Genomic DNA, 23,254 nt, shown 5'->3' on the forward strand with positions numbered 1-23,254 from the left:
TTCTTTTGTGGTCTTCACACTGGAGAATGCATAGAAAACAGTAGGTACTCAGTGAGTGTCATGACTGATATATTTTGGACTAGCTTACATCAAATTAAGAAGCAGAGCAAAAGCTATGTATCAGCAGCAGTCTTCTTTAACTAGAGCTGGGGTGGAGTATGTATATATGCATGCACTAGAGAGAGAGGTGGGGGTAGAAGGAACAAGAGAGGGCATGAAGAGGGAAGGAGGAGGGAAATCCCCAGATCTGCTATGTAACTGCTGTGTACTTTAAGCATAGAACAATGGAATGACTAATCTGTTCAGGATGGGTCCTATGGCCATGGAATTAATAAGAACAACTTGACGTGGAAGGCTATATAACACAGAGAAAATAGATTATAGCTTTTGAAGTAAGACCTGATTTTGAATCTAAGTTCTACTATTTATTAGCTGCACATTATTGGACAAGCTACTTTTTCTTTGTGAATCTTAAGTTCTTCATTGATAAAAAATGATGTAACAATACTATTCTGTTACAAACATTTGGTTTGTAAGAAAATGAGGTGGCATGAAAATAACCAGCTCACTGTGACTATTATGCAGTAGATTATGGTTAAAAAACAGTCAGTGTTTCTTGAAAACAAAACAAAAATAACAAAAGAATGGTAACAGTGAAAGGCTAGGATACTACACTTCATGTTACATTTTGAAGTGGTAGCCAAGGCTTTTTTCCATGTAATCATTGGACCTACCTGTCAGGCCCAGAGCCAGAGACTTCAATATGAAGTCCTGTGGTCCAGAGGCAATGCACCCACCAGGTAAGCTTCGAAGAAGCTTTCTCAGGAGCTTCTGTCTAGAACTCATCTTAGATGGAAAGTACCCTATATGAATAACCTGCTGATTTATTTCTGAATGAGCATTGTCAGAATTGGTATACTCATGCAGATGGAGTGACCTTTTAATTTTGCATTGATTAAAAGGCTGGTCACAGAGGCAACAATAAAAAACTCTAATTTTCAAGGGTGTGTTTAACCCTTCTCTTTCCTTCTTTGAAGACCAACATTCTACAATGATGATGGGTAACAATTCATTCTATCTACTAAGTACATGCAAAAATGAGCAATGCTTTGTAAAACTAACTAGGCTTTAGCCCTTTCCGCATTCAAGCATCCTAGTTATAAGCTTATCCTAAAGAGTCATTAGTATGACTTACACACAAGGGTAGGTGAGTTGTGTTCAACAGCTCACAGAGAAGTAGCTTGAAGGTAACTTGAGGGTTCAAAACGTTTTCAAGAGGAACAAGAGGAAACCTTTCCAAATGAACTAAGTTCGGGCCCAGTCTTCTGAAATACCTATGTAATTACCCTAGAGATCCACAAGAAGTGGCTTCTGTAATACCAGGCTTACTGCTTTATTTCTCATCCCCATCCCTAATTGTTCATTTTTTGACTAATGCCATAAGGTACATGAGCTGTGATGGTGCCGAACTTCTGTGCCCCTTCAATGTGGAACATGTGGTCATCAAAGAAAATGTGGGGCCTTATCTTCACCAAAATGGGACCTTTGGGGGCTCCAGCAAGGAAAAGAGCTTCGTCTATCTCTAGACCCCAGCGGCGAAGGGTTTTCAGCACTCGGGCGCCTGAACTGGCTGCACTCCTGGCTGTAACCAGGTAGGTCCTGATAGGGCAAAGTAACCGTTCGTCTTTGGCATAAAACTTCTTTTGCAGTCTGCCTAAATCTTCCAGAAAGCCTTTTAAGGGACCCTGTAAAAGGAACATATGTCACAGCTGTGATCCAGTGAGCTAAAGGAAGTGAATGCTGAAAAGGCAGAGGCTTATAAGAGGTTATAAAAGGTTATAGTACTGCATTAGACATGCAGTATTCTAAGGCCAATGGAACAGTCCTGAAACTCCTTGCATTTATGTGAGTGTATTTCCTTGTATGGAACTATCCTTGCATTCCTAGAATAAATGTAGGATGACCATATAATTTATTATCTAAACATTGATGTTTTAAGAGTGAAAGTTTCTATAAAAAGTAAAAGGGCAACAGACATAAATTATCCATGGCTAAATGGGATACTCTAAATAAAGTTTGGTTAATCACCAAAAGAACTATTTTAGTTTTCTTTTTGTGAATTGCACACTTTAATATTATGAAGTATACTCCTTTATCTAGTTCAGTGCCTTCTTGGCTCGAATCTAGCCTTGTCTTATATTTACAATTACCTGTGTATCTTCACACTTACTTTTATCTTCAGCCTTTCTGAACACTTAGTTTTAGCTGTTTCTCTGGAATAGAGCAAGATTTGGATTCTGCTATGTGTTCCAATCTGGAAGTCTTAATTTTTAAAACAAAATTGAGTTTTAGGCCATTTAAATTTATTGGTATTACAAATATATGTGATAATGGTTCTTTCTTATGATTTTTATTGCATTTTCCTTGTTTAAATATTTTAAAGGATTGTTCATTGGGTGTTTTTTTTTCCTTTGTGCATGTGTGTATGTGTGCTTCGTCTAAGATTTAGGAAGGTTTGTATTATTTCCTTCTATTGGTTACCTTTGTGACTATAACTTTTTATAGTACTGTTAGTCCCTTTTTAAAAAAAAAAAATCCAGGATCTATTATTTTTTACAGTGAGAAATAATGAAATTACAGTACTTACTCACCTCTCTCTTATCCTCGATTTCTTCTGCAACCATCCAATTTTACTTGTTTCCTCTTTCTCAGTGTTTATATTTTCATTATTAAAGATTCTTATATTTCTGTTTATCACCTTTACATCTTATCCTTTGATCACTTATTATAACTGAAGATATCAACATACTTACTCTTCCTTAGGTCTTTTTCCTCCACATTTTCCCAGGTTTCATTAGTTATGTAATTTCTCCATTGTTAGAACACATAATGTGTGCTTTCTTTTCTGCCACCCTATTCCCTACAATTGTTTTAGTTTTAGTTCTGTGATTAAATATATTCTGTGCTATTTGTCCCTTTGTGTTTGTAGTCATCTACATATTGGCCAAAATGTTGTCTTCTAGTTTTCTCAAGAAAATCTTATGGAAATAACAATCCCTGATATTTTCAACTGTTGATCTGTTTTCTTTTTACCTAAATGAAATTTTAGCTGCATATAGAATCTGTGATTTAGATTTTCTTTCCATTTTATTAGATTTTTTTTATCAGTAGTACTCCACTGTCTTTTGCTATTGAGTGCTGCTGTGGAAAAGACTGAGGACAGCTTGATTTTTTTCCCCACTCATATGTGAAGGCTGCCCAAAGAATTACCTCATCTTTGATGTCAAAAAATTTTAGTAGGGCACGTCTTAATGATGGTCATTTTGTTCAATTTCTTTTAATAGTTTAATGTACCCATTAAAATCTCTGACAATTTATGATGTTTTCTTGGTTTATGTTTTTATATACATTTGCGTCTTTGTATTTACCACATACAACCCTCTCCTCCTCCCCTCAGAACATAATGTTGATGTTTTTCTTCAGGGATTCCAGTTATGCATATGTTGGATTTTCTTTACCTGTGATCTATTTTCTGTCATTTTTCTCTCTAAAATCTTATTTTTCAATTCTACTCATTTCCAGAGTTCTACCATTTAACTTTTTACTATCTCGCCCCTGATTCTTACATTTCTACTTTATGACCCTGACTTGCTTTATTAAGTTTTTAAAAGTTATAGTAAATGTTTAGTCACAATTTTTACCTATACTTTGGCTACTATTTCTAGTGAGAGATCTGCATCTCTTATTAGAGATTTACATCTCTTATTATTCCCTTCTTTGCCTTTTTTTCAGTATCTTTGCTTATATTCTATGCTGGTTCTGTTTTTATTACTCATCACTGAAGCAGACTGGTTTTCCTTGGAACAATTAGAGGGTTTATGGCAAAGGTCAAGGATAATATTCTAAAGCCGATTTGATTTCATAATTCAAAAGATCCCTTCCACCCTGCTGTTCAGGAAACACACTGTTTTTTAATAAACATGGCTTATTTAGATGATCATTTGTCTGTATAGATCTAAACATTATTTAGATCACTGTTTCTCTGTCAGCATATATCAGGGGAAAAAAACAAATAAAATTCACTTTTTAAAGGTGAAATATCTGTATCTCTATCTATATATATGTGAAAAAACTATTAACTTTTTTTTTTTTGGCAACAGCAGCAAAGGGGGTATAGTGACTGTTGGCAGTAGTCACCCAACTCATGACTAGTTTGGCTTTAAAACACAGAAGAATACAATTCTTCTTGCTGGTTTTGAGTAGTTTCCAAAGGGAATAAATAGGGACCAGTCTGTTTATGTCACCATACTCAAACCAGGTATCCATATCATGCTTTCTTATTTCTATTTTTGGGTATGTTTTATAATTTAAACATTTGTGCAGCAGTACAGGTATATAATTTGTCAATAAAAATATAGAAATAGGTAAAGTTACTAAAAAAATACTTTTTTGAGAAGCTGTATGACTTAAAACATTTAGAATGTGTCTAGGATGTAGAAAGTTGGAAAGAGGATCGAGCCCCACATCGGGCTCCCTGCTCGGCGGGAAGCCTGCTTCTCTCTCTCCCACTCCCCCTGCTTGTGTTCCCTCTCTCACTGTCTCTCTCTCTGTGTCAAATAAATAAAATCTTAAAAAAAAAAAAAAAAAAGTTGGAAAGACTGATGATATTCCTATCTTAAAAAGAAAAACCAAGGATGCCTGGGTGGCTCAGTTGGTTAAGCAACTGCCTTCGGCTCAGGTCATGGTCCTGGAGTCCTGGGATTGAGTCCTGCATCGGGCTCCCTGCTCAGCAGGGAGTCTGCTTCTCCCTCTCCCGCTCCCCCCTCTTGTGCTCTCTCTCTCTCAAATAAATAAATAAATTCTTAAAAAAAAAAAAGAAAAACCAAGATAATCTAAAAAAAAAATCCTAACATTTATTGAGCCCATTAGACAGCTGATAGGTAATAGGACAACAGACTAACATGATATGTAAAGAAAAAAATCTAAGGGAAAATCTAAGGTTCTCTTCAAGGACATATGGAATTCAAGAACTGGCACATCTTTGGCAAAGCAATGGAGGATGCCATATCAGATACATATAAGCAAGTATGAAAGATTGAGATAGTTAAAAAACAAGCATATTGATAAAGGCCAGATCCGGACTAATAAGAGAGCCAAGAGGCCCTGAAAGTCACAGACCCAAAACACTCTCTTACAGGCTTTTTTGTCATGGACTTTACTAGTTGTTTATGAGAAAGACTGTAGGCAGGATGGGAAATGAGAGAATACAGTCCTTGGTAGTGCAGTCTGGAGGACAGGAGCAGCTACCACTGTGAGAAAAGACTAAAACTCCACCTTGCCCCATGTTTCCTAAGTAACAAAAGTCTCACACTGCCAGCAGAAGGGCTTCAAACACTGTCACGCCTAGGGCGCAGGTAAAGATCCACTGCTGTGGGGGAAAGGGAAAGGAAAAAACCCTCCACGACTGGAAGTGGGATTGGAGACTGTTACGGAAATCAGAAAATAATGGATGGGTATTTTCAAAGTGCTAAAATAAAAATACAGTAAGTGCAAAACACTACGTCCAGTCAAAATAAAATATTTTTCAAAAGTGAAGGAGAATAAGGAGTTTTTGAGGCAAAGAAAAGCAGAACTTTTGGTAATAGCATATCAGTTCTACATACAGTGTTAAAATATGGTTTTCTGGCAAACTGATTATGATACCAGGGAGAAAGCTGGATTTACACAAAGAAATGAAGATCCCTGGAAATGGTTAAAATGAAAATGAATACAAAAGATATATTTTTTATCTTATCCATATTCATTCTAAATAATTGAGTCAAATAAAAAATAATAGCAAGGTATTGTGAGTTAATAGGTGAAAATAAAATGTGTGACAATAGCACCAAATATGGGAGGAAGGGGTTGAGAGTAAACTGTTGTAAGATTCTTTTTTTTTTTTTTTTAAGATTTTATTTATTTATTTGAGCGAGAGAATGAGATAGAGAGAGCATGGGGGGGGGGAGGGTCAGAGGGAGAAGCAGACTCCCTGCCGAGCAGGGAGCCCGATGCGGGACTCGATCCCGGGACTCCAGGATCATGACCTGAGCCGAAAGCAGTCGCTTAACCAACTGAGCCACCCAGGCGCCCCGTAAGATTCTTACACTATACATGATGCGGCATTATATTGTTTGAAAATAGACTGTGATTACTTAAAGTGGTATGTTATCAATCCTAGGGTAATCACTGGAAAACTTAAAATGAGTTATAAGTCAGGAGTGGAGATAAAATGGAATCCTGGAAACATAAAGTACCTACAATAAATCCAAAAGCAAAACGTAAGAAAAGGAAAAACAAACAACAGATGGAACATATAGAAAAAAGGAGGAAGATGATAGATTTCAATCCAACCAGAGTAATGATCACATTAAATGTAAATGGTCTAAAAATAGCAGTTAAAACACAAGGATTGTCAGATTGTACCAAAAAAAGTAACATGAACTATATATATATATATATGTCTATATATATAGACATATATATACATATAATCTACAAGAAAGCCAATTTAAATATAGAAACAATCTAAATGTAAAAACATAATAGGTTAAAAGTAAAAATTATAGAAAATATATACAATACAAACACCAGTTCAAAAAACAAACCAAAAAGTAAAAAGCTGCAGTGTTTATATGACTATCAGACAGAGAGACATTACATAATGAAAAGGGATTATTTCACCAAGAAGATATAATGATCCTAAATATTTGGGCAGTAAGCAAAAGGATTAAAAATACATGAAGCAAAATGCATATAATTAAAAGGAGAAATAGATTAATCCTCAAAGTATACTTGAAGACTTCAACACTGCCTCCTCAATAGTGGATAGAAATAGATAGAAAATCATTGACAATTTGGAAAACCTGGGCAATATTACCTGACTAATACACTGTCAACTTAAGCTAATTGACATTTTTGACTACTCAACAACACAGAATCAACATTCTTCTCAAGTACACATGAGACATTCACCATGATAGGACATATTCTGGGCATAAAACACTCCTCAACAAATTTAAAGAACTGAAATCATACAAAATATATTCTCTATAAATACTTAGCAGTCAAAGAGTGAATGATCCGCCCCAAAGTTCAGGGACAAGGCGAGGATGTGTCCTCTTACGACTCTTGTTGAATACTGTACTGAATGTACTAGCAAAGGTAATAAGGCAGGAAAGATAATTAAAAGACATACAGAATGGAAACATAGAAATAAGTGTTTTTATTCATAGTATTGTCTATGGAGAAAATCTCAGATAATCTACAAAAAATTTACTATACTAACTAGTGAATTTAATGAAGCTGTAAAATGCAAAGTTGATATGCAAAAACCAGTTGTATTTCTGCATATTGCAACAAACAGATTGGAAATCAAAAATTTAAAATATCATTCACAATAACACAACAATTATGAAATACTTAGGTAGAAATCTAACAAAGTATGTGTGATATCTGTATACAAAAACATTTGAAACACTGATGAAAAAAATCAAAGATGACCTAAATAAATGGAGAGATATACCATGTCCATGGGCTGAAAGACTTGATATTAAGACATCCCCCTCCCCAAGATTAAGCTAAAAATTCAACACTATCATAATCAAAATTCCAGCAGGATTTTTTTTCCAGGAATGCACAAGCTAGTTGTTAAATCTGTATACAAATGCAAAAGAATCAGAATATCCAAAAGAATTTTGAAAAATAACACATTTGAAGGACTCACACTACCTGATCTCAAGACTTACTATAAAACTGCACTAATCAAGACAGTGTGATATTGGTAAAAGCATACACACCTATGTTAAAGGAATAGAAAGCCATTCTTTTCCACAAATAATGCTGGAACAATTAGGATATCCATAAGCAGTAAATTGAACTTAACCAATACTTTGCACAAAAACAAAAGTTAATTCAAAATAGGTCATAATCCTTAAAAAACACTAAAATTATAAAATTTTGTACAAAAACAGGAAATTTATGTGACTTTGACAGTTTTTAGGTATGACATTAAAAGCACAATTCATAAAAGAATTAACTGACAAATTGAACTTCATCAAAATTATAAGTTTCTGTTCATCAAAATACACTGAAAGATATAAAAAGAATAAAAAGACATGCTTTTTATTTGCAAAACACATCTGATAAAGGACTTCTATCCAGAATATGTTAAGAACTCTCAAACTTCAATAATAAACCCAATACAAATGAGCAAGAGATTTGAACAGATATATTTGCCGAAGAGTACAAATGATGGCAGATAAACACCTGATAACATGTCCAATGTCATTTGTCACTAGAGAAATGCAAATTAAAACCACAGTGAGATACCATTATATAACCACTAGAACAACTTAAAAGAACCAAACTAAAAACAACTTACCAGTACAAAATACAGAGCAACAAAATCTCATGTATAGTGCTATTCAGAATGCAAAGTGGTCTGGTCACTTGGGAAAATACTTTGGAAGTATCTTATAAAGTTAAATATATGACCTAGTGACACATATACCATGTGACCTAGTAATCCTACTCCTAGGTATTTATCCAAGAGAAATCAGATCTTAAGCTTACACAGAACCCTGTATGCAAATGCTTAAAATGGCTTTGTTTATAAATGCCAAAAATTGGAAACAACCTAAATATCCTCCAACAAGTAAATGGATAAAGAAAATGTGGTACATCCATAGAAGAGACTCAACAATAAAAAGGAACAGTCACTACTAATACATGGAATGATATGGATGTATCTCAAATACATTATGTTAAATAAAAGAAGTCAGATTCAAAAGATTGTATCCTGTGTAGTTCCATTTATGTGACATCCAGAAAAGGCAAAACTATAGGGACAGAAATCAGATTAGTAGGGGATAGATCCTGGAGATAGCAGGGTAGGATGGCTACAAAGAGACATGAGGGAATTTTGTGAGTATAATGAGTATTTTGAGTTTGGTAATGGTTTCATAACTGTATACACTTGTCAAAACTCTTAGAAGCATCCACTAAAAATTATGAATTTTACTATATATAAATTACACCTCAACAGTTCTGATTAAAACACACACACACACACACACACAGTTTAAATATCACTTGCTGTAACAAGAGTTAGTGAAACTCTTCAGCTTTCTGTTTTCTATTTATACTTTTATAAGTCTAATAAAATAAACAACATTTAAGTTTATCTTATGTTCAAGAAGAGCTGAGAAAAAAGACCAATTCTTTGGTAAAATTCTTAGATTAAAACTAAATAATCTATCAGTTCAGATTCAGTTTGGAGAATATTTTGATGTTTCAGATTTCCTTTGGTTCAGAAGTTGTAAGTTTTGTTCATTTTATACTGTGACTTTAACACTTCAGTTCATGGATTGATTCCAAAAAACCTAAATATTCAGTTTCATTTTGATTAGGTGTTCATAGCTTGAACTTTATTGAGGCTCATTATTTTGATTTAATTTGAGCTCTCATTTGTGCAAATTTTCTCAGTTAAGTAATGCTGTTAGTGAGTTTGAGGTTTATGGGCAGAGAGGTCCACAAATGTTTACTGACCTATTGGAAATCACTTTACTATTCTGAGAACTTATTATGTAGAAATAGCTTACTGGTAAGCCATATTACTTCTATCACTTGTAATTTGGAGGTGAACTCATTATCATGAGAAGATCATAGGAACACTTCCAAAAAGGATAGATAAAAGAATGCTAAAACAAAACAAAACAAAACAAAACAAACAAAAACCCAAGTTTGCAGTATATGTTTCAAAATGAGGAGTTCATGAAAGGGAGGAAAGTATAAAGGATAAGAAATGAAGAGTGGCTGCCTAAAATAATTTAAAATATGTATATCTATATGTTGGAAAATAAGTAGATGAAAATTAATTAGAACTCACTGAACCTACCTGAGCAAGAGGCTTATTCTCAAACATTGTTTCATGTTGAAAGAATTTGTCCAGCCCGTGCTCCTTGGCAATATGTTCAGATTCGTCAGAGAAGAGGACGGCATCCCCATCAAAGGCCACACGGAGCTGTGTGTCACAGTAAGCCATGTCTTTGGCTCCATCAAACATTGTTGCAGAGGCGATCCCTGGCAGACCATGGAGATTTATTAATACTCTTCTCAGGGGCATCAGTTTCTTCTACCATTTTAATGATTAAAAAAAGAAAAAAAAAGGTCCTTCCAGACCTTGAAATATTTTTTTTCCCTATGTAACCTGATGACTCAATTGCTCTTTATAACCACACATCTCAAAACAATTGTTTACACACTGCCTCCATTTCTATAATGGATGGGAAAGTGTAGAATGGGATGTAGGACAATCACTGAGAATGTCCACCTCCAAGAAGGTCAAAGCTCTAAAAGACAGATTTAGGGGCTTCTACTTGTGGAATCACCTTAGCAGAAAATTTAACAAAGACATAAGCCACATAATCATATATGAAACCCAATGAACCTCTTTATTAATTTGAGGGATAAAACCAAATGAATACCTTCTTGTATTGCTTCTTGTACTTTTTCAGAATCTGCAGAAAGATACAAGTTGGTAAGATATGCCTTCAAATAGCCAATGGGGCTTTTTCCACCAGTCAGACAGAAGCGGTCAATTAATAAGCCTATTATTGGGCAAGAAAGACTTTGTTATGTCAGAGACTAAAGACAATATACTTGCTGTAAATGTAAACCAAAATTATCTTAGTAATAATTGAGTGCTTATTGAGGTTTTAGAATTACCTTTGTAGCACTAATATTGAAAAATTGCTATGTTATATATAAAAAAGCTATTTTTTATTAAGTATGTCCACATAGACTATGCCAATTTGCTCTCACAACAATTGTATGATAGGCATTGTTATCATCATTACAGAAAAGGAAACTGAGACATAAAGACTTGTCTAAGCCCGCTGATTCACATTGACTCTTGTCTAGACTAGACAGAGTTCTTTTAATTCAACCATAGGCTATTCACTTGTTGAAAGAGATAGTTAATGTGTGACTCTATTTTAAGTACCATTTCTGTATTTCTTCAGGAACAGTATAATAGTAATGACAAGCAGTGCTAGAATTTAAACTGTTTTCTAAAAACAACAACAGGTCTGAAATTGTTTCTGTCTTGACTTGAAATTGTATTTATTTATTTATTTATTTTTAAAGATTTATTTATTTGAAAGAGAGAGAAAGCAACCATTAGCAGGGGGGTGGGGGAGGGGCAGAGGGAAAGGGAGAGAGAATCCTCAGGCAGACTCCTTGAGCTTGAGTCGGGGCTTGATCCCATGACCCCCAAATCATGACCGGAGTCAAAACCAAGAGCCGCTGCTTAACCGACTGAGCCACCCAGGTGTCCCCTGACTTGAAATTTTAAATGTAATTATTTAGGAGACTAAATATTAAAATACCATTAAATGTCTTTCAAATAAACAACAATTAAAAAACAAATGCTAGATATGGTGAAAGTTTTGTAAAATAGGCACCCATTTTCACTTTGGATGAAAGTATAAATTGGTACAAACTACCTAGAAAGTAATTTGACAAGATGTATCAAGAAATGTAACTGGTTTATACCTTTTGACCTTTTTGTTAGTTTTATTCTAAGGGAATAATCTGAAACTCTGATAAAGATTTATGTGGAAAGGTCTCAGTTCAGGATAATTTGTAAAAGCAGAACACTGTCTTGAGAGCAGTTAAATAAAGTATAACATTATGCATCTAAATAGTATATACCCATTCAAAGTGTTTTTAGATTCATAATAAACTGGGTAGCTGCACATGATATAAAGCAGAATTTTGAGTCTAGTCAGTTGTTTTTCCTCTGTATGGACCCACAGAGTAGGTAGGGTCCATCAACAATTGGGGTGGAAGTGTTTGCTATGGTACTAACGAAATACTTACAGTTTTTCACTAAAGCCAACACTGGACATAAGTGTCACAAAAGTGTATTCCACAAGCCCTTAAATAATATTATAAATTAATACTAATATATGATCAGAAATTATTTGGTGGCATTGGGGACTTCAGAAAGAGTTAAAACATCTTCCCACTTCTTAAGGAGATCACAGTCCACTGAGCAGTCAGGCATGTAAGACAGAGAATGATAATGTAACAGGCCACAGCAGAGGGAGATACAAATTGCCTTCAACACCCAGAGAAGGGAAGCAACCAACTAGCTCTTCCAGGTGAAAGGCTGTTATTCCATGAATAAGGCTGCATGAGAAGATGGAGCTCAATCAACTCATTAGCAGAATTGACAGGTAGATAACTGTGCTTCCTTATGCTGCCAGCCTTGTTGGGCCCAGTTTGGTGAGGGATAGATAGACCTAAGTCACCTACTAAATTGCGCAAGATTGTGTGTTGTAAAATATAATGGCTGCTGTTTACTGAGTGATTATGCTACTCATCTATGCTAAACCTTTTATCTGTGTTCTCTTTCCATGTCATAACACTATGAAAAGCTGCTTTTTTTGAAAGACAAACCTTTTTTTAAAGTATGTCTCAGACATTAGCCTTTTTTTTAATTTTAAAAGATTTTATTTATTTATTTGACAGAGAGAGAGAGAGAGAGAGAACACAAGCAGGGGGAGCGGCAGAAGGAGAGGGAGAAGCAGGCTCCCTGCTCAGGACTTAATCCCAGGACCCTGGGATCATGACGTGAGCCGAAGGCAGATGCCTAACTGACTGAGCCACTCAAGCGCCCCTCAGACATCAGCTTTATAATTAGGATAATGTAAAACTCATAAGTTGTAATTCATCTTGTTTATTTATAAGCATGCCCACTTTAAACCTTGAATTTAAATATGCCAAAGTTCAACCTTACTTTGACTTGACATATCATAAGCCTGGATAGGTCACTTAGAAAATAGTCTAAAGGTCCCCAAATAATAAGTCATGGAATTCCATAACAGGAAATTGGGGATTTTCTCTTAAAGAATCCAACACACTGATGGAAATGCTGTGAGGAGACTAGAGTCAGTCAAAATTTCCATGTAAAGGAACAAAGACAATTTTGCTGACATGGGTATGGATCTGATGTGTAGGGAGAGCAGTCAGGGAGAATCAGATTGTAGGAGTGGAAAGGAAAGGTGAAAACCCATAAACCTTAAACACAGATCTGTGGTGAGCAAGAAGTTTGATCACACGGAGAAAGCCTCTGGGTGGATGGCTTCTTGAAGTCAAGTTCAGAAGTGAAAAACATAAAACAGAGAAGTATATTGCAGGAGCTGGGATTAAGACTTTGAAATTCACACTTGACAAGTTAAGTCCAGAGCTTTGGGCCTAACTCTGTGCTAAAGTTAAAAATGAACATGGCCTCTCTTTCTCTGACATGGGCAAATAAACATTCCTCACGCAGAAGGGGGGTGTCAGAATCAAGGACACTGCATTAGTTAGGTCACAGTCAGCAAAATAACACGGCTTCCCTCTCCCAGAGCAGCAAGCTGTTCTTCCACATGGTATTTATTTTACTTACCATAGTGATTGACGCTGTTTATAAGCCGCACTCCCACTTGGGCATGGTTATTAGTCATCAGTACAATATCAAATAAGTCCTGTTCATTAGGATACAGCTCACGGAGTCTAGCATTGACATGCTGCAGTGCCTGCAGGTTACAAACATAAGCACATGTAAAGAGGACCAGGCAAGGTGGCCGTTGGAGTCTGGAGAGAAACGACATCATTGGTGTCAAATTCAAACTCTGGAGACTCTTCACTGAGGGACTATGGCTCTTTTAAGGCAGGGTTATGCCATTCATTTCTCTATTTCCAGCCTCTTTTATACAGGACCTCGTTAATGTTTGCTGAATGGATAGGCAATGTTTGTTGAAAATTGTTAATGACATTTGGTTTTCTAGAATTCTCTCTGTGGGGCAGGTAGAGAGAAGGATCAGGCCAACAGTTTCAAGCTTGTCTATTTTTTTTTTTTATTCCTAAAATCTGCTTTTCTTTCTTGATCATTGGGTGATTATTATTTCTTGTGAAAATAAGGAATATAGAACGCTTCATGAATTAGCATGTTATCCTTGCACAGGAGTCATGCTAATGGTCTCTGTATTGTTCCAATTTTAGGATATGTGCTACCAATGCACTTTGTCTATTTTTTAAATATGAGTCTTTAGAATAGGTTAGTGGCTTCCTCCCATGCTTCTACCATGCCCCATAAGTACTTTCTACTCACGACTTGTAGGTGTCATTTTTTTCTGCCTGGTTATGTTATTGTATAACACTTGTATAAGTTATATAGAGTATCAGTGTTAGAAGTGCTATACATTTCAGTGTAAGTTAAGAGAACCTTACTTTTTCTATTAAAATCATGCCCCCCCCCAAATGCCAACAAGATCATCTTGATCTTCTTAATATGTTATGTTTGGGGCAAAAGCATCTCAAGTGAATTTCATCTCATTTTAATGAGGCATTTTGTTTCTACTGCTGGGATTGTAAACTCATTATTGCTTCCAGTTACCACTCCTAGGAAGGGAACAAAGGTGTTTCTTCCAGGTGTCATGATTAGAACTCCACTGAACAAAGGTGTTTCTTCCAGGTGTCATGATTAGAACTCCACTGAGCGCCTTCTCAACATCCCAAATCTAGAACTGGAGGCCCTTCCTCACTAGTCTGGGAGCCTCCCATGGAAGCATAAGCTGGCCTGAGGTCAACTTGAAACGGGCAAGAATTACAATGGGGGGACTGGGAAATATAAGGGAAACTGGATGAGATCCCAAGGGTCTGCCTGGGTTCTTCCATCTCCATCCAGGGTCCTGACATTCCAAACAGAGTTTTGCAGGGTACCTTAACAAAGCGGAACGCGGGCCCTGGGGTCAGGATGACATTTTCATTGTTGAGTTGATATTCCATGTACTTTTCTAGACCCTCTTCCTCGTAGATTTTCCTGCCATCCACCATGTTGAAAAGCGCCCGGGATGACACAGCGATGGTGATGGCATTCTTGGGTTTGGGCTGCAGAGAGGGGCGGATAGTCAGGCACACAGACCAAAGGGATCAGAAGAGGGGCGTATGCCAGGGCAAGGTGGGAAGAAAACATCTAGGCCCCGCTTGGAGCGCTGGGATGTTGGAGACAGCCAAGGGCTGGTATTCCCTCCCAACTCCTGAGGCTGCAGGGGTAGGGGAGAAGCAGGGGTCTGGGCAGGACTTCACTACACATTGGAGAGAAGGGAGGCTGGGGGAGACTCAGGTTTGCAGGGCTGCACGGAGGGGAGTTTCCAGTACCAGGTCGGTGGGCCCTGCTCACCGGTCGGGGGCGGGAGCAGCTCGGGATCTTCTCATATAGAGTTTTCACGGAGGCCCAGTAGGCTTCCTCGTCGTCCTCCTCTTCCTCCCGTTGCTGATGCTGCCGGGGCAGTTCCGACAGACAGTCCCGGTCTAGCGGGGAGGAGTAGGTCGACCTGCGCTGGCTATAGGACTTCCATTCGGTGGGGGGCGTGCGCGGGTAATCCCGTTGCTGCGAGGAGTCCCGGATATCCCGCACGATGCCGTGAGCCCAGGCTTCGGGATTCTCGTGCATCTTGGTGCTGCGCCGGGAAGAGCTGTAGGGCTCCGGCGGGGTGGGAGGACGCGAGTCGAGGGGCATGGGTGGAGTGGAAGGCAAAGGTGGCGTGGGCGGCGAGGGCTGCTCTGACAGCTGCTTCAGGGACTCTTGCTGGCTGGGGGAGGTGGATGAAGTCCGGGAGGTCGTGGAGCTACTGGGGAGCTGGAGCAAGAAAGTGGGAGTCTGAGTTAGATGCTCACCTGTCCCCATCTCTGTCCAGCAGGAGTCAAGGAGCCTTCCCCTTCCCTCTGTTCCATTCTTAGCCCTTAGTTGGATCCTGGTTCATCATAGCTCCTTTCAGTAGGGCTCGAAGGGGCTCAGATGTTTCAGGGCCCCAGTTATTGTATATTTCTGTTACACGGACACAGAGATTGGCCTATTTTATTTTCCCCTACCTTCCCCCATCAGCACCTCACACTTTTTTTTTTTTTTTCTGGAGTTGATAGGGCACAGGTCTTCTTCCTTACCCTTAGGCAGCTGGCCTGTAGTTTGCAAAGTACTGTTGCTTGCTTCCCTTATACTTTCTCAGAGACCTCCAGGTAGGATGGAGGGCTTGAGTAAAGGTCCTTGCTTACCACTGCCTTCATCTGTGACCTCCAGTTAACTCTATGAACAACTAGACCAGATGTTCCCACCAGCAGACTCTACAAAACACCTAGAGGTATCTCTTTCTACATTTCTCCTGTGATTAATGCAGTGATTGCTGGGAAGGTTGGTAGACTGGAGAACCAAGTATCTTCCCATTGCCTTCAGAACTCTGTGTGCCAGTGGAGCTCATTTGGAGAGAATCCTCTTCCTAAATAAAAAGGAAGGATTCTAGAGAAAAATACCTTTACCAAGGTGTGCAATAAATTATTAGGCATCTATATTTCAGTTTTCATGATTGTTTCACATATTTCAAAAGGCATATTCTTGGTTAGACTGTTGAGCCACTTTTCACAGAGATACATGTTCTCCTAGTGGCGAGGTCTGTGTCACTCTCTCTCTGCATCCAAAAACTTAATCTCAAAACTAACATTTTCCTCTCATGGGGCCAGGCCTAGTTAAGGGACCAAAGCACCACACAATCTAATACTTTTCAACAATTTATCTACTTTGTTGATTTTTCCACCCCTTCTTCTTCTTTTTTTTTAGTTTAAATCCAATTAATTAACATATAGTATATTATTAGTTTCAGAGATAGAGTTCAGTGATTCATCAGTCTTATATAATCCCCAGTGCTCTTTACATCATGAGCTCTCCTTAATGTCCATCATCCAGTTAAACCATCCCCCTACCCTTCTCCCCTCCAGCAACCCTCAGTTTGTTTCCTATGATTAAGAGTCTCTTATGGTTTGTCTCCCTCTCGGATCTCATCTTGTTTTATTTTTCCCTCCCTTCCCTATGATCCTCTGTTTTGTTTCTTAAATTCTACATATGAGTGAGATCATATGATAATTGTTTCTCTCTAATTGACTTATTTTGCTTAACATAGTACCCTTTAGTTCTATCCACGTCATTGCAAATGGCAAGATTTCATTTTTTTTGATGGTTGAGTAGTATTCCGTTGTATATATGTACCACATTTTCTTTATCTATTCATCTGTTGATGGACATGTGGGCTCTTTCCATAGTTTGGCTATTGTGGACATTGCTGCTATAAACACGGTCCATCCTGTCTTCTAAGGCTTGATTATTCAGTAAATAGTTGTTGAATAAATGAAGGAAGGATGGAGAAGTCAAAGGGCTTAATCATTAAGTTAGTGTACAGCTTATAGACTTAGTGACCCTGGGTTTTAATCTACCTCAATTAGTGTTATTAATGTGAGATCTTAGGCAAATTACTCTGTGTTTCAATTTTCTCAACTGTAGAATGGGGCTTATGGGTTTGTCTTTTTGTTTGTTTTAATGATGACTGATTTAGCTAACACATGTAAAGTACATAGAACAGGGCCTGGCACATAGAAAGCATAAGTAAATGTTAACTATTATTATTATCATTATCATCATCATTATTATATCATGTTCTCCTTCATTTCATCTCCCATCTCTACCTTAAGACTGGCACTCTTGCTTCTAGGTTCGTCTATTGATGGACCTCTCGTGGATGGGCTTCGTGAAGTTCGGGACCACTGATTTCGCACAAGGTACCCTCGAGAATCAGTCTTTGGCAGTGATAATTCCTGTGATCCCTTTGGAGGAAAGAAGAGACCCAGGGGTGTAATACCCCACCACCCACTCCTGCCATGCCTGTGCCTACAAAACAACCATTTCAAGCTAAACATAGCAGAACCCAATGAGAAGGTCCCTGTCCTATATGACCTTAATTCAACATTGACCCTTATGTACTATTCTAGCTCTGGCCCAATCCTAAATTCTGTGATGAACAAAAAATGGAGATCCACCTGGAAGAGAATCCAAAACTAAGAAACAAATCTGATGTCTCATATTTTTTCACCTGTGACCCTTCTTTTATGGAACATGGTAGAGTTGACCATTTTTCTGACCTTTTCCCCACTTCTTCCCTTAAGGTTAAGCCTGTTAGCTGAAGCTAAGATGACATATTTACCATTTTTGAGCACACTACAAAGATGAGGGCGGCCACCACCTAAGTGAGGCTGCACCAGGGCTCCCAAGCAGCTGCCTAAGGGGGAGTAGAGCACTCTAGCATTTCCTTTGGGAGGAATCAGACTGGAAGACACTATGGAGAGGCAAGTGGAAGTTTCTATTCCCCATATCCTTCCCCTCACCCAGATTGCCTGTGGTTCCCCTCCAAAATCAGTAGTTTGATCTCTGCTCACCCTGATCATGGTGATCTGCCGGCCCTGCTCCCACAACAGGCACATGTGAATATAAATACGTATTGTGCGGCAGGGGCCAAGAGGTACTGTTCCCTCAGCTGCACAAAGGCAGCGTCTACACGACGAGTGACCTCGCATGGGGCAACATCTCAGCAAGTGATTCGGATTGACTGCACGCCTCATCTGAAAGATTGTGCAGAAAATGGTCAATGCGATGGCCAGACTCCCCTTCCCTCCCTGATCTGAACATAGACCAGTCTCCTCCCATAGGCTGAGCAGAGAAGATGACTGTGGGGATGTATATTGGTGGGGAAGGCAGGGACCAGCTTCTCCTATTTTGTCCTTAACCTCTCCATGAGGACATTAGGTATCCCTTAGTAGAAATCTTGGCAGCTCAGTCTTCTCTCCCAGAACTTTCCTGCCCCCTTAAATTTTCTGTTGTACTTTCTGCTCTTTAATTCTCTTGCCAACTCTAAAGAGGTCAGCTCACCTGAGTGCTCAGACGAACTCCTGATTTCTCAGAATCCTTTCTTTTCTCTGTGTCTAGGCTGTCTTTTGAGTTCCTCGATCCAGTCTCATTCTTAATATGGAAACAAAGAATGTTTATTAATTAATCTCAGGAGCATTAGAAACCTTGAGTTTGGGAATAAAAGGGTGAATAAAAATTAGAATTTGTCTCTTTGCCAATATAAAAAAAATATATATGTATATAAATTTTAGACATTTTCCCTCTGTTCTACAGACATTAATAAAAATAACACATATCAGAGAACTATATAAACAATTTTTAAAAAAGATTTTATTTATTTATTTGACAGAGAGAGACACAGTGAGAGAGGGAACACAAGCAGGGGGAGTGGGAGAGGGAGAAGCAGTCTTCCCGCTGAACAGGGAGCCCGATGCGAGGCTCAATCCCAGGACCCTGGGATCATGACCTGAGCCGAAGGCAGATGCCTAACGACTGATTCACCCAGGTGCCCCTAAATAATTTTTAATATAGAAATTTGTTGGTTTATAGATTTAATGCATGAGGCATTTATCATTAAAAAAAATGATATCAGGCGAAATGCTATGGGAAAATTTTCCAGAGCTCAGCAGGATTTTGATTTAAATGTGAAACTGCTCACACAGAATAACTTTTATTTTCTCTACTGCTCTGAAGGTTGATACTTAAGGAACTTTTCCTTTGGCCATGTAGAATTGAAACTTCTTTTGTTTGTTTTCTTAATAAACCGTAACTCCAATCTTCTGTGGATCTAAGCCTCACGAATATTAGCTTGATTTTTAAAATCAAGGTTCTTAATCCTGTGCAGATCCATTGACAGTCCTGCCTTCTGTACATATTTTCTAATTATTCATACCACCTAGAGTGAAAGGAGGTTTCTCATGAGTAAACTAATAGGGAAGGCTATGTAGGAGGGCACAGGGAGATGATTCGTGTCATGGACACTATTCAAATATGTTCATTTTCGATTGCGGGAAATACCATTGTATTGGAGCATTATTTGTATTGTTTCATGCTAATTCAGTAGCTGTACTGCAATCAAGATTAGTGTTATTTCTCTGTTTTAAGAGCTCATCTTCTAGCTTAGACCAATGTGCTCAGGAGCAGTCTGTGCATAATACTCTTTTTGTATTAGGGTTCGTTGGATGATTGAGTCTATGACTGCAGAGCTGTGTGGTCCTAGAACTAGATACTAAAATCCTTCCAGCCACTCCCTACATCGTAACCATAAAATCCTGTCACTTATAACTGCAAAAGAGATTTGAAACTCAATCCCTTTTCTCCATCCCTATTATCATCGCCTTGTTCCAGATCTCAGATCATTATGGGCCTGCATTCTTAGAATTGTAGACTTTTGAGTAGATTTCATAACCTCATATCCTCCCAACTTCTAGATCCATCGACCCCCTCTATTTAAAGTGATACTTATAAAACATAAATATAATTATGCTTCATTTCTGGGTACTGGTTTTACAGACCAAGAGTCTCATGGTGTATCCTGTCTACCTCCAACTTGCCCTCCACGGTACACTTTTATCTCTATGTTCGCTTGTGCTAAATGCCTGCATTTGCCTACATATCACCCTATTTCCTTCTAACCGCCTCTTCTCTTTAATGTTCTTCAAAGTCCAGCTCAGTATGACCTGGGAGAAGTTCCCAGAGTTAAACATTCCTTTGTATTGCCTGTGTCTTTGTACATACTTTTACTGAGCACTGAATTGTACTTTGTTTATGTATTCTCTTTCCTACTAGGTTGTGCATTCTCCAAAGATAGCAACAGTGTTTTCACCTCTTGTCACTAACATATGAGCATACAAATGCTGAATTATTAGATTGACTGATTCTGAATGCTTTAATCTCATTTTTCTTCATTCTTCATATTCTTTATTTTCCTTCCCTTTACTCCACATGTAGTCATTATCTGAAGTGATTTAATTGTTGCAGAACATTCCCAGAGGTAATGATACCTACATTTGTTGATGTCTACATTTCCTTAGCTCTTTGGCAAGATTCTAGGACATTCAATTCACTCACCTTCTTTTTCTGTTTCAGAGATGTTTGACTCATTTCTTTTAAGTCCTGAATTTCTTTTGTTGTTATGCAGGTTTTCCTCTCCCCAGCTCCATTTCCTGTTGTTTCTGTTGCTCTGCCTTGGTTTGCATTTAGAATGTCAAATTTATGACATCATATGTGATTCCATAGTAACAAACTGACTCTTAATATGTGACTATTAAAAAAAAAGCAATATGGGGCGCCTAGGTGGCTCAGTCGTTAAGCGTCTGCCTTCGGCTCAGGTCATGATCCCAGAGTCCTGGGATCGAGCCCCGCATCGGGCTCCCTGCTCCGCCGGAAGCCTGCTTCTCCCTCTCCCACTCCCCCTGCTTGGGTTCCCTCTCTCTCTGTGTCTTTCTCTGTCAAATAAATAAAAAAATCTTAAAAAAAAAAAGCAATAGTATTTCTTCATATTTGAGTATATCCACTCATAACCATTCTTAGAGTTTTTAGGAAATGATGTCTAAACAATGTTAAAATGTTTAATATGAAGCGATATCAATATTACTGCTTCTTTCTTTTTAAACATTACTATATTACTCATCATATAAACCCCACTGTGGCTGTACATTTTCTGGCCGTGCCAAAATAAATGGTAAACTCATTTGTGGACCCAATCATTTATTATTGTTCATCCTGACAGATTTTGGAGAACTTTTTGCAATCTGAGGACTATTTTTGACACCTGAGATTTCATTCTAGACATGGAATTTAGACTTATTTTTAGCTTTAATGTTGGATGTTTCTTTCACAATGCCAAGGCCATTTCTATGTCACAAATTCAAAGCATTCTCCCTATGGCCAGATACAGTGTAGTAGAATGATACTTTCACTGCCTTCCTTGCCATTTGCCCCATCCTTGAACTTTTAAACACACATTTGTCCCTCTTGTATACGCACAGAAAATATGTAAAATCCAGCCCCCAGCTCTGGTTTACAGGGTCTACTAATGTAATACATTTTATGGCTCTGATTTTATCTTCACCCAAGCTTTAGATAAGAGACTCACATACAAGCCTGAGTTGGTCAAACCATCACAAACTAAGGCAGATTTCCACCTCTTTTAATTGGAGTTGATAACTTTGTTTGAAAATCAGAAGTTTTTGACAGCTTTAAGCACAGGTCCCCAAGGGGTCTTCCAGAAAGTGAAACATGCAGGCTCAAGTGTAGAGGACCTGGGTTTGAATTCTTTCTCCACTGGTCCCCTGCATCCAGCCCCTGCCAATATCTTGCTGTGATCCTGAACAAGTGTGTTTAATCTTCCTAGATCTCAATTTCCATATTTACAACATGGAGAAAATTATGGTATCAACATCAAATGGTAGTTGTGATGGTTGAGCTAGTATGAAGTACTTAAGACAGTGCCTGGTATTTATAAGTGATTAATAAATATTAGCTATTACTTTTTTATTCATAATTCTGCTGTATCTATACTAGAGAGTTCAAACAGAAATTTCCAATCTCCAATGCAATCTGGTTGTAGGAACAGAAGTTTAAAAATACTTATTGTTCATATACATATATAATCAATCAAATGTCAGTTTGGTGATTCTTCCCATATCCTAAACTCTAGGCCTACTTGTGGAGAAAGAGCAAGGAGGGCAGACTGGAAGCGGGAAGTTAGAGTAGCAGTTAGGAACAAAAGCTGGAGAGCTCTGAGACTTGTGTTCTATAAAACACAGGAAGAAGATTTTGCAGAGATGAGGGAATGAAAGAGTCTTTGGTTTCTGACTGGTCCTTCTAGTCTACAGCCAAGATTGGCTTTTGCTTCTGGTCTTTCCATGACTCTTCCATGTAAATCAGCATCCATATATTCAATAAGTTCCTTGATTATTGGTTTTTTCCCATAACACACAGCCTAGGATAGAATGTGAGCCTCATGAGTGTTTTAAATTATTTTATGTACTGAGATTTAAATATATCATTTTGTTCTGAGTGCTGAGGTTGATATTAAATTTGTATTTTTTTCAGATTTCCTGATTTGTTTTTCTTCATTATCTTCTGATTATTAACTTGATGTTGAGCACTGAAAACTACACATACGTGTTGGCCACTGTGTTAGGGTTCTCTAGAGAAACAGAACCAATAGGAGATATATAGCTATATAAGAAGTCATTTATTATGGGAACTGATTCATGTGATTGTGAAGGCTAGGAAGTCACACAATATGCCCTAAGCCAGCTGGAGAACCAGGAAAACCAGTGATATGAGTCAGTCTGAATCTGAAGGCCTGAAAACTAGGAGAGCCAATGGTGAACTCCCAATCCAAGGTCAATGGCCTGAAAACCTGAGGGACCACTGGTTTATACCCCAGGGTCTGAAGGTCTGAGTATCAGGACCTCTGATGTCTGA

The 23,254-nt window shown here is 38.0% G+C and overlaps 1 protein-coding gene and 1 non-coding gene across 6 annotated transcripts; both read right to left on the reverse strand.

The window, feature by feature from the left end:
- Positions 1 to 1,412: 1,412 nt before the first annotated feature.
- Positions 1,413 to 20,917, reverse strand: NT5C1B (5'-nucleotidase, cytosolic IB). Of its 5 annotated transcripts, none has more exons than XM_045884138.1 (10): positions 20,885 to 20,917; positions 18,837 to 18,925; positions 18,346 to 18,478; positions 17,599 to 17,736; positions 15,269 to 15,727; positions 14,809 to 14,976; positions 13,493 to 13,622; positions 10,524 to 10,646; positions 9,935 to 10,119; positions 1,413 to 1,745 (listed from the first exon to the last, which is right to left on the reverse strand). In XM_045884138.1, the coding sequence occupies exons 1-10, from the start codon at positions 20,915 to 20,917 to the stop codon at positions 1,413 to 1,415; spliced, it is 1,791 nt and encodes a 596-aa protein (XP_045740094.1). The 5 variants fall into 5 exon arrangements, with proteins under 5 accessions (XP_045740094.1, XP_045740093.1, XP_045740092.1 ...); XM_045884137.1 differs by having other exon boundaries at positions 18,346 to 18,528; positions 18,836 to 18,925; XM_045884136.1 differs by having other exon boundaries at positions 15,269 to 15,729; positions 17,595 to 17,736; positions 18,346 to 18,528; positions 18,836 to 18,925.
- LOC123852162 (U6 spliceosomal RNA) lies at positions 14,006 to 14,108 on the reverse strand. Its single transcript, XR_006792785.1, has one exon. It is a non-coding gene; the product is annotated as a U6 spliceosomal RNA (small nuclear RNA).
- Positions 20,918 to 23,254: the final 2,337 nt, after the last annotated feature.

The sequence above is a fragment of the Mirounga angustirostris genome, unplaced genomic scaffold, assembly GCF_029215605.1.
Source record: "Mirounga angustirostris isolate CCGP_5_RB_7025 unplaced genomic scaffold, mMirAng1.0.hap1 SCAF_10, whole genome shotgun sequence".
In the NCBI taxonomy this organism is placed as follows: domain Eukaryota; kingdom Metazoa; phylum Chordata; class Mammalia; order Carnivora; family Phocidae; genus Mirounga; species Mirounga angustirostris.

Coding starts and splice junctions, on each gene's coding strand:
- NT5C1B (XM_045884134.1), bottom strand. CDS start 20,917: ATGAGTCAAACATCTCTGAAACAGAAAAAGAAG. Junction 18,926..20,884: donor CTCTGAAACAGAAAAAGAAG/GTGAGTGAATTG, acceptor TTCCATATTAAG/AATGAGACTGGATCGAGGAA. Junction 10,647..13,492: donor AAACAGCGTCAATCACTATG/GTAAGTAAAATA, acceptor GCCCAATAATAG/GCTTATTAATTGACCGCTTC.